Genomic DNA, 12626 nt, shown 5'->3' on the forward strand with positions numbered 1-12626 from the left:
CTGTTCGTTGTATCGAGTCAACCATGCATGATTGGATTAGTTGAACCAAAAGATGTACGCAATTTACCTTAAAGTGCTGTTTTCTTAATGATATATTAACGTGTTTTAATTATATTATAGTTGCCCCAGTTTGTAATCCAGTGAATTGGCTTTCCCATCTCGAGATTTGAGCCAAGGCTCCCGTCTCGCGGCTTCACAGAACAACGACGACCTTTGGCTCTTTTCGGGGGAGGGCGCAACATGTCGCGGCTCTTCTGGCACACAGTGCCTGGCTGGAGACAAAGGCAATGCAAAAAGCAAATCAAGGACAAAATTTAGGACTATGGCTTCACAAAACAACGACGACCTTTGGCTCTTTTAGGGGGAGGGCGCAACATGTGGTGGCTCTTCTGGCACGCAGTGCCTGGCTGGAGACAAAGGCAATGCAAAAAGCAAATCAAGGACAAAATTTAGCACTATATTTTTATATAGGTTCATTTACTCCAGCATTCAGGATAGGAGAGTATATTCTCCACCGTCAAATAATCTAAATATAAAATGTCGATATCAATATATGGATTCAGAATGTATAATAATTAAGATTTCTTGGAGCTGGGTGACTCAACTGACATCAAGCACCTTCTTAAGTCTTGGTTTAAATAAGATGTTACAAATTCGACTTCCCATAAGTATGATGGCTGTGTGAGTTCTTTTCGCTAGGAAGGAGAAGCCAATATAGCAATGGTTGTGTAGGCTCTTTACGCTGACTTTAGCACGGAATGTTGATAACTGGACGCATATTTTTTAATCAACGTAGGTTGAACTATTAACAATAATGGTTAGATTCGGTGAACGAGGGTTGAGTATCTAATGAAAAGGACCAGTTTATCAGAACATAGCAAACTAATTTTTAAATCATACTAAGAGGTGTTCACATTTAGTATGGTATCTTGAACAGTATTGTCATTAGTAACAAGATGCAAGTGTTTAGCAAAATAAATAAATAATACACAAACATTATTATAATACGAGAAAGTGACTTTAGATTATAAAGCCGCCCAAGTTTGAATAGTTTAGTACAAAAAGCCAGCATTAAAAGAAACAAGTTAGTCAATTAGAGTATAATTCTTTTTAAGGTCTAGAAGTCAGTCAATTATAATTTAATTATGAGAAAATAATACCTGCCGTCTGAATGATATATACATCAACCACGAAGAAAAATAATTTCCCATCAGTTCCCATATATATATATATATATATATATGTATATGTAAAGAAAATATTCAAAGTTGCACAATTATCGACCTCGTCGTTAAAATCTACTATTTATCAATCAACTCGCTCAAATTTGTCTTAATTATCGATCTGGTCCCTCAAGTTTGTGACAACTTCTAAATGAAGGAAAACATGCATAATGATAGAAGACTTATTAGCGAAAGAGAGGGCGATGATGAAAAAGCATATTTGGTTTAAATGAAACATGCTCTATGAGGGTTATAACAATTTAAACATAAAATCTTGATGTTGCATTTGTCTGATGCAGAAATATTTTTGAGAGACTTATCTCGAATTAGACTCTGACAATGTTTGAATTTAATCCAAATAGTGCGGGATATCAGATATTGTATTTTAAAAAAGGGTGTCTATACAATTATCAGTATGAAAAGTGATAAGAGTTAACATTTTGTTAAGTTTGTACCGTGTAAAGTTAAGTTTTACAGAGTAAAGTTTGTTATATATGCGAACCAATTGTATATGTACATGATTAGTTTCATTAATGAAAAGCAAGTCAGTTTTTCCCTCCCTTTACTGTGGTCACATGGTATCACGAGCCATTCCATTTTTCTCACTCTGATTTCTTTTTCCAGCTGTCTTCCACTTTTCTCTGTCTTTCTTGTTTCTTTCTTATTTCTTTTCGAGCTTTCTTTCCTCCAGATACGTGCTTTCATGGTTTCCTCTTCTGAATCTTCAACTCCTCCTCAGTATGCTTGTCACTTAAGTACAAATGCCGGCATGTATGTGCACATAAGAACGGTCAGATTAATTAAAAAGGGAAATGATAGCAATATATAAGATTAATAATTCTGGGAAAAAAATTATAAGATTAATAATTATTTAGCTCTCGAGAGAAATTGTGTAAATTATGAAGAAAGAGGAAAGAAGAGGAAGGGGCCAAATTTTCCACACTTAGACGACTTGACTATGAGCGGGACCATTTAGGCTTTTGCTTGATTTTTCTTTTCTAGGCATAAAACTCTTTTTATTTTAGGTAATTCTATTCGAGTACTAAACGTGGACACTTGTCTCCAAGCTTCATTCTTTTCCAAGTTATTTTTTTTAAAAAAAAAAATGGAGAATGATTTATTAGCTTTATACATTTAATATTTTTTAATCTAATTAAATTACATTAAGTAGATTTTAAAGTGTTATAGATTAAACTGGAAATTTCTCCTATATGCGATCCATGGACTGGCATATTTGATTATTTTAAATTTTTAATAAATTGCATTATCTAAGATAGCTTAAAATTTACTTCTAATAGGAATTTATTTTTTTATTCATTTTAATGAAATTTGAATTAGAGATGTAGAATTTACGAGGAATAGATTAAAATTTAAAATTAATTAATTATTTCTCCTTTTAAGCCTCTCATTGACATACTATCAAATCATGATACCCCATTTAATTTAATATATTGAAATTTCAATTAAGATATTATTCAGATTCAAAGTTAATTATTAATTTCTTCATTTGAACCTCTATTTAAAATTACATTTATTTATAATATTTTTTGTTAATTCAATATATTCAAATCTCATTCAAGATTTTATTTAAATATCATTTATTGAATTTATTCAGATCTTATAATCTCATATCTGACTCATTTTCAAACGAATCCGATATTACAAGTTTTCAAGAATATAATTGATGATTGATAATTTATCAAAAATTTCACATGCCAAGATTTTATTAGACACAATATACAGGACTAAGCATCCAATTTTTTTAATTAAAATTCATGATAATAATTCTTTTAAAAAATTTATAATATGGAGCCGTCATTTTTTCAATGATTTATCTCTATCTCCGAAATCACTTTCTTTTTGTCGATGATATCAAGCTTCTACGTTGATACTTTCATTTGGTTCTTGGGGAGCTTATTATAATGTTATTTCTAGTCATCTAACATTCTTTTTTGTCCTAAATAAATATTCCAATTCACTGTCTCCAATATTTATCTATTTTGCCCTTGAGTAATATCCTTATAGTAGTTGCATATATTAAGGAGTTACTATCAATGAGTAATTTAAACACATGATTAATAAGGTTATTTTATAAAAGACAATATATATTTATTACAAATAACTAACTTAACAAACTTTCTTAACCTTCCCAAATTAGTCAATGTGATATCCTAAATTTATTTTACGATTTAGTAAATAAATAAATAAATGAAATAATATTTTATAATAAAATAATAATTAAAAAAAACAAGAAGAAGTAGCAGTTTTCCACTTACTTCGGTGAAAAGTTAAGGCGTGGAAAATTGACTCGTGGAAAGTTGATGTGTGGAAAATTGAGGCCTGGAAAAATTGAGACATTTGGATTAGAAAGAAGACTTGGGGGGGGGGATGAAGACTTTGGAAAAATTAATGCGAGAAGAAAAATTGAGAAAGAGTGGTTGGAAAAATGAAAAATAAAAGAGAGAGGGGATGCAGAATGTTACATCCCAACTTTTAGGCCTAGAAGTACAAAAATTAGGCTGAATTGGGAAGCTACCAGACCCCTTTTGGCAGAGGTCCCAGAGATTCTCTGGAAGGACAGAGGGATTCTTAGGGACTAAATCGCAAAGAGAAAGTTTTCAGAGGGATTCCTAGGGACTAAGAAAAGAGGAAGTTAGAGACTCAGAAGAAGTCTCAGGGCCTAGGAATGAGAAATAGAGATAAATGTAGGCCAAAGGTTATGTTGGAGGCCTTAATGAGATGAATTTTAAGATTAAGTCAAACTAAGGGCAAAATTGTAATTTTGTAAAGTTTTGGGCTAGTAAAGGCAAAAATGGAAATTATGCCATAAAATCCCAGAAAATGGGAAATGGTAGGCTAAGGCCTGAATAGCTTAGAAAAATTCTGAAAAAATAGGAATAAGATTCAGAGGCCTGTATGAGGCTAAAAATGACGAAAATGCCCCCAGAAGGAATTTGTAGAATTCCCAGGGTTTTGACTGATTTTGAATATTATTAAAAATGAATTATTTAAAGTATACGGAGGCCTTAGATAATTGGAAGAAAATGGGAAAAAATACTTGAGGAATTATCATATGTTTTAAAAATAATTCTGTCCCTAAAAAGCGAAGAGATTGGCTTTAATGGAATTTAAAGCCTATTTACATACTATCCAGGGAAAGTCAAAGTTAATTGTCTAGAGGTTGACTTTTGACTTAAGAAAAATTAGAGGGATTCTCTGTGATGAATGAATAGTATTAGTACCCATAGATAGATTCTCGGAGTTGTGGATCGGTAGAAAGAATTTGGTTAAGATCACTCCGAAATAAATATTATTAATTATTTTAATTATTTTAATAGAAGAACAAGGGAAGAGCATCACTCTTTCTCTGGGCATGTTATATAATGCCATGTGAATTTATTTGAGGAGAGAAAATAGTGCCAGAACATGTCCCAGTGGTTCCGGGTAAGTCAGGACCCGAAAAAGTACCCGATACGGTGCAGAATGGCAAGATAGGTGGAGGAATGCCTAAGGGTGATATTTTGCACGAATTTTATATTAATTTCCTCCCTATTTTAATGCCTTAATGATGAAGGAAAATGGAAGAGACAAGTATACAGTTAGATAGAAAAAGAAGGTATTATGTGTATGGCTGAATGCAAGACACATGTACGGTCGGATGCGAGACACGTGCACGGTTGGATTAAAAGCATGTGGATTGATGATGTAAGTATGATGTCATCATGATGAAGTAGGCATGATGTCATAGGACACTTGTCACTGCAAGATCAAAAGAGAAAATGGACGGTCCAGACCAAGCCACATAATTTTAAGATCAACGGCCCAGATTCAGTTTGGTTCTCTATAAATACCCCTCCCCACCCCTCCATTTCGTCCAAGCTCATGGAAACCTTGGGGAATCTCTGGCAAAATGGTTTCTAGAGAGAGAAAGAAGAGAGAGAAAGAAAGGCCAAGTGGTCCTATGCAAGACCAAGCTCTAAAACAAGGTATGTTCATGGTTTTTGATGTAGTTTTCACTATTCTTGTTGTTGTTGAGATTGGTTATGGATTTGAATGATTTTTGAGAGCTTGGAACCCTTGGGGGAGGTGCTGCACGAAATTTTTAAGATTAAGAGAAGATGAAGTTGATATTAGAATAATGTTCAACGGCTTAAAAGAAACAGGAATCAAGTGGTTTTATGCTAAAATTGGTTGAATTTCATGATTGTGTAACTTGAGGAAATGTTTCGGCCAGACTTGGTTCTTGTGCCTAGGATATGATTTTGATGATTTTGATGCTTCCAATGTGTTTAAAATGAAAAATTTTGTAGGGATAAGATGAAAGGATGAAGTTGGAAGCATTGGAATCAAAACTGAAAATTAAGTGACAGATTTTGTTTTTGGCCTAGAACCAGGGGAAGGAATTGGATTTTGATGAATCTAAGCTCATATTTGGATTCCTTGGGCAAAATTGTGTAGGATTGGCCTAAGGGAACAATTTTTACAAAGCTAGAACACTACATTATAAATTAAGGAAAAAGACATTAAGTTTAAGGAATTAAGTCTTCCATATTGTGTAATTCTTGGTCCTAATGAGTAATGTGACCCTTGTGGTTGTGATTAGGACCTTGAGACATTCAAGAGAAGGTTTGGATGTGGTTGAGCAAGCAACTTTAATGGTTGGAAACAAAAAGGGAGTAAGAAGAAAGCTTAAGGACACAAGGTAGCAAACGTGACCTTACTCTTATGTGCTTGGTATTTGCTTGCATGTATAACATGTTCTATATTTATATGATGTTATGAACTCATGCATTGTGATTATGAATATGTTTGAAATGTGTCATAGGCCTATGTGTCTTATGGTTAATGCATGATGATTTCCAAACATGTCACTATATTATAGAAATGTTAAGTTGCAAGCATGTTATGAATGCCAAGCTTGCCATTTATGTTTGCAGTTGTTATTGTTTGCTACTGAGATTCTCCCGAATCTCACCCTCCCTTAACCAATCACAGTAGATCAAATGATAAAGAGAAGGCCTGCATGAAGAAGGGTAAGAAGATGGAAGCAAAGAAAGTGGAGAATTTCCATTCGATTTAATACAATGATTGACATCGCTAATTATATAGTTAATTATGGATATGTCAAGCATAAAATGTGATGTAATGTTTGATGTATAATATAATGACATGCAACTCAAAGTATATGAATGAATGGGAATCCATAAGGCTAGTTGTTGCATGTTCGAATGAAGAGAGAATTAAAGTAAGAATTGTTTAATGGATAAAACGTAGGTCCTGAAACAGTTAGTTTCTAGCTCCGGTTTGACCTATTAAGTGTATGAGTTAAGCCATGAAACTTGGCAGACATATTATACACCTCCCAAACTTTAAAATGATAGTTAGATTACCTCAATTAGATGTGTATACTAAGAGATACGAATTTTCAAAGTTGAACCAAAAATCTAGAATTTAATTAGTGAACAGTACCCCGAAAACCAATCACAAAGTTCAATCTACGGGCTTGGTTCGTGAATCGCTTGAACCATAACGCTTCCAAATGCGTACTCTTAGGGGTTAAAGGTATGATGTTTCACAGAAGATGATGCGTATGTGGAGAGAAAGAGAGAGAACAAGGAAGAGAGAGAACAAGAATCAGAGAAAGAGAGAATGAGAGAGGAGCAGAGAAGGTTTGGCATTTTGAAAGGTAATACAAGCTTTGGGGATCATCTAGGTACACAAATATATTTTTTTTATCAAACTTTCTTCATGAATATTTCTTATATATTTTAAGCTTCCTAATGACAGTATTACTATAGTGCTTAGAGAAAATTTTTGAGACTTATATATGATATGAATATGGAGTTTTGGTAAAAGATGATCATAGAAATTTAGAGGTAAATGAGTTGTTAATTTTAATCAGTTAGATTTGTCCATTTGTTAGTTTTTAGTGCTTAAATTAAATTTTCTAGTTGAAAAATCTGTTATATATGATTTATATTATATTTTTATTGATTAAATTGAAGTTAAATAATTTATTTGAGGTGTTAACATATTATTGAGATTTTAATCGGTTTAGTTTTATTTATTCAGTGACTGAAAGTTTTAAAATAATTATTTTAGCTTAAAAAGTTTATTATTTATGGAAATATATATATATATATATATGATAGTTATACCATCAAAATTTTGATTAGATTATTTATATTTGAAGTATTATTGAATTTTTGATGGTTTGATTTTGAGGTTTAAACTTAAAATGAGATTTTTAGAATTTAGAACATAATAATTTCATATTTGAAAATTTTGAAAAATCCTTTTTATTAAGGTCAATAAGTCGGAGGTTCTAAATAGATAATTTGGCTTTTAGGAAATTTTAAGTTATTCCAAAAATACTTAATTTTGAGTTATGAGAGTTGCGGGGATTTAGAATAAAAAATTAAATTAAATTAGAAATCTAATTATATTAATATGTTATTATTAATTGTGTAGATTAATTATTAGTTGAACAAAGGATTGACCTTGTGGTAATCCTTTTTATTGCTTTGGCGAGAGGTAACCACTTTCCACTTGTTATATGTGCTAATATGTTGTTTGTAAGTATTTTACTATTTTGGGATAATAATGTGCTATTTAAAAGTCAAAGAGATATGTTATACTTTTGGGCTATGAAAATTGTCTTGTGGGATTTTTGGATTTGTGATTGAGAAGCCTGGAAAAATATATGATTTATATCTTATGGATTATACTGAAAAAAGATTGAGACATTTGTCGTTATATTGTGAATGATTGATTGTTATTTGGATTTTGAGTTAAGTCTTGTTCTACCATGTGATAAGGCCGCCATCGGTGCATATTGGTTGGTTTCATTTGTCCCCCATAGTGAGGGATAGGCCTTTGTGGCTTCTTATTCGTTCTCTAAAGTGAGGAATAGGCCTATATGTCTGATTGGTCTCCCATAGTGAAGGATAGACTTATGTGGCTTGTGTGTTAGTTCCCATCGTGAGGGATTGGATGATTGAAATTATATCTCTATGGTTATATCTATATTTCTTGAGAATTAATAACTGTCCTACTTGACACCTCACGAGCACGTGTTAGTATGTATGATGAGTTGGAAAGTTGGTTATTGAGGTGTTTGTCTCACCCTGTGATTTTTACTATCTTCAGGTGATAGTTCAGGTGGTGGCTCATCAGGGAAGGTTCCGGAGGCATAGTGTGCTGTTATAGCTTGTATAACCTCCCGACTTTTGTTCTATGTGCTGATTTGTTATATATTGCCACATAGGGCTCATCTACTCTAATGCCGTAAACTAATACTTTTAATTACTACTATCTGATATGGGGGCCATTGGAAGGCCAGAGGTAGTTAAGGCTTTGCGTATTACATTCTATGAAAGTTTTGAATTTTGACTAATGGGTTCTATAGCTTATATAAAAATAATTTATCAATTCGTATGTTTGAAAGTATGAGTTTGGTTTGGACTAATGATTAAATAGTATTTCTGGACTTTGGAAGTCCAAGGCCCAAGTTAATAATGGATATTTCTCATGACATAAGTTTATTCCTTTTAACCATGATAGTGGTTTTAAAATTTTAAGGTTTTTTCTTTCTATCATGGTTAATCTTTCAAATAAATTGTTTGATTTAATCTAAATAGGTTTTAAAAGAACGGTCATCATAATCAACCAAGTCTTATAATAAGGACCGGAATAGTATTACATACTCTCAAAATACAATATAATTCGCGGCTCTTCGGGTACACAATGCCTGATTGGAGACAAAAGCAATACAAAAAACAAATCAAAGACAACATTTAGGACTATATTTGTATATATGTATGTACTCGAGCATTTAGGATAGGAGATTATATATTCTCCACCGTCAAATAATCTAAATATATAATGTCAATATCAGTATATGGATTCAGAATATATAACAGTCAAGGTTTCTTGGAGCTGTTTGGCTCAACTGACGTCAAGCCTTCCTAACTCTTGGCTTAAGTAAAATGTTACAAATTTGACTTCCCTTGAGTATAATGGGTGTGTGAGTTCTTTCCATTAGGATAAAGAAGTCAATATAGCAGTGGTTGTGTAGGCTCTTGTATTACGCTGACTTGAACAAGGAAGGTTGATGACCGGATGCATGTTTTTCATTCGACGTAGGTTAAACTTTTAACAATAATGGCCAGATTTGATGAACGGGGTTTAAGTATCTAGCAGAAGAGGCTGGTCTCTCAAAATGTAACAAACCAAAGTTTGAATCCTATTAAAAGAGGTGCCTACATTTAGTACCCAATTGTATCTTGAATAATATTGCCATTAGTAGCAAGATATGTGTTTAGCAAAAATAAAGAAATAAATAATACACAACATTATTATAATACGAGATAGTGACTTCTGATTATAAAGTCGCCCAAGTTGAATAGTTTAGTTTAAAAAAAAAAAACAGCATTAAAAGAAACAAGCTAAGTTAGTCAATTAGAGTATAAATCTTTTGAAGCTACACAAAAGTCAGTCAATTATTGGAACCAGTAATCCCAAGAATGTTCATATCTCATTTAGATAGTCTGGATTTGATTTTTTTTAATTCAAAATTACTTTAATGTGTATAGAATCCAAAACAGAGATAATATCTTAACTAGCATTCTTTCAAAACAAATTTTTTTATTTAAAAATAAATAATTAAAAATTTTAAATCTGGATCGTTCAAATTAAATATAGACGGTCTAAATTTGATGAGCTTAGAGTGCTAATCAAGATGTGTACTAATTTTGATTCCGTCAATTATAATTTAATTATGATAAAATAATAACTTCCGTTTGAATGATATATACATCAATGACGAAGAAAACTAATTTCCCATCTATATAAAGAAAATATTCAAAGTAGCATCAAATATCGACGCTGTCCTTAAACTTTACTCCCTCCGTTTCTTATTATAAGAGACATTTGATGCTTATGGCATGTTCCCATATATAAGAGACACTTAAAATTTGTCTCTAGTTTTTTGTATTGATTTCCTATTTTACCCCTATTTATTTTGTCTCCTACTCATATTCTCTCTCCCTCCCACTTCTCTTTCTTTTAATAATTTAATTGTTCTCTCTCATACTCTCTCTCCTTATTAATAGGAGTATTGTTGGAAAAAACATTATACTTTTTACACATTAATTGTCCTAAACTAATTTTAACTGTTTTTTTATCAACGTAATTTGGTTATTTGTCTCTTATAATAAGGAACGGAGGGAGTAATATTTATCAATCAACTCCCTCAAATTCGTCTTAATTGTCGATCTGGTCCCTCAAGTTTGTGGCAACTTCTAAAATGAAGGAAAACATGCACAATGATAAAAGACTTATTAGAGAAAGAGAGAGCGATGATGAAAAAGCATATTTGGTTTAAATGAAACATGCTCTAAGAAGTTTATAACAATTTAAACATAAAATTTTGATTTTGAATTTGTCTGAATATAGAAATATTTTTGAGAGACTTGTCTCGAATTAGACTCTGACAATGTTTGCATTTAATTCAAATAGTGCGGGCGGGATATCAGATGTTGTATTTTTATTTTAAAAAAAAGAGGGTCTATACAATTATCAGTATGCTTGTCACTTAACTACAAATGCCGGCATGCATTTGCCCATAAGAACGGTCAGATTAATTAAAAGGGAAATGATAGCAATGTATAAGATTAATAATTCCGGCAAAAAAAAATATAACTAGTAATTATTTAGCTCTCGAGAGAAACTGTGTAAATTATGAAGAAAGAGGAAAGAAGAGCTATTGAATGGGTCAAATATGGAAGAGGCCAAAATTTCCACACTTAGACAGACGACTTGCCCGTGAGCAGGACCACCTAGACTTTTGCTCGCTTTTAGTTGGAGGAAAATAATCTCAACTTCATTCCTTTCCAAGTTTTTTTTTTGGTAAGGCCTTTCATAGTTATTTTCAAAAATAGGAGAACAAGTTAACTGTATACATTTAATATTTTAAATTATATCAAGTAGAGTTTAAAGTGCCAATAATATTAGTAATATTAAAGATTTTTTATAGAACAAATAACTTATTAAAAAAATTCACATGCCAAGATTTTACTATGGACACAATATATAGCACTGATTAAGTATACAAGTTTCTTTTCTTAAAATTCATGATAATAATTCAATTGAAATTTATATATGAAGTCACTTTATTTTTTTAATGATATTTTTTGCCATCTTATGAGTTGTAACTTGTATAACCTCGTATCAAGGCGTTTTAGACATTTAGAGCTCGATTTATGTATGGATTGATATTTCTTCTGAAAGCCTCACATTTAAGCCTTAGAATTTTGTGTGTATATGTGTTATATAAACAAAATAGAAACTTAAAAGGAAACCAATCTGGACTTAAACCTAGGATTTAAAGATGGAGGATATTGCAAAAGAAGAAAGAAAATTTTTTAGTATAAACAATACAAAAGTGGAACCAAGTAACCTGGAGAACAAGAAGCCAATTGGGAGAGACTTGGATCAATTATTGGCTATCACAAGTTCGTCAAACATAAAAGTGTAATACAAACACAACTCAAGGATTATAGCAATATCAAAATACGATGAATTACGTAAATATATATCATAATATAAAAGGATCCAACCTTTTTCTTTTGAATAATACGGGGCCTACGCCCAAAAAGGATCTAACCTTTTAATTCAGCAAGTTTTCGGCCAGAGCGGTAAAGAGTGGGGTTGGATTTCCAAATAGAACTGATATTATAACGCTGAAACCAATTTTCGCCATTTTGATCAAACCACGAGTGAAAGATGACATCGGTGGCCGCGAGGAGCCTCTTCTTGCCAAGGCCGAAGAGCTTGTGGCTGATGTGATCAAGCTTCTATGACTTTCTAAGCTCATACTTCTTGATGAGCTTGCAGGCTCACCTCTGACCAAGCTTCTTCCCCTGGAAGACGAAGACGAAGAAGACGAACCAACATTGAAATAGCCCCTTTCCCAATTATCCAGAATCAATTTCTTCACACAATACACATGGTAGCAATAGTTCCCGCAAGAGGACACGTAGGACCACCCTCTGAACGGCCCTTTGCTCTGTACTTTTAGATCCTTCCTCTTGCATTTCACACACTTGGAGGGCATTTTGTCCTTAAGAATCAGTGTCACCCTACCATAGGGATCAGACATGGTGCTCTTAAGGTTCATGCAACAAGGGTGCAAGTCAAGCTTGTGTTTGGACTGATCATGATACAGGAATCCTCGAACGTCCCTCCCACAAGCATCGCACAACCGGCGATTCGGTCCGCCGGCAGGTTCCCAGAGGAACTGGAATCTACAGCTACCCATGAATGGGTGGATTCTGGATCTGTCTGTACGGGGAGCCTTGAAACAGTCCTCGTGCAGGACAAAGTGACAATTCATTTCACATG

At 32.7% G+C, this 12626-nt stretch overlaps 1 protein-coding gene across 1 annotated transcript; it reads right to left on the reverse strand.

Moving 5' to 3' along the window:
- Nucleotides 1-11892: 11892 nt before the first annotated feature.
- Nucleotides 11893-12384, reverse strand: LOC114747633 (uncharacterized). Its single transcript, XM_028935983.1, has one exon. The coding sequence runs from the start codon at nucleotides 12382-12384 to the stop codon at nucleotides 11893-11895; it is 492 nt and encodes a 163-aa protein (XP_028791816.1).
- Between the last annotated feature and the right edge of the window lie 242 nt (nucleotides 12385-12626).

Source organism: Neltuma alba, unplaced genomic scaffold (genome assembly GCF_004799145.2).
Source record: "Neltuma alba isolate B1F8T4 unplaced genomic scaffold, ASM479914v2 tig00005396_pilon, whole genome shotgun sequence".
In the NCBI taxonomy this organism is placed as follows: domain Eukaryota; kingdom Viridiplantae; phylum Streptophyta; class Magnoliopsida; order Fabales; family Fabaceae; genus Neltuma; species Neltuma alba.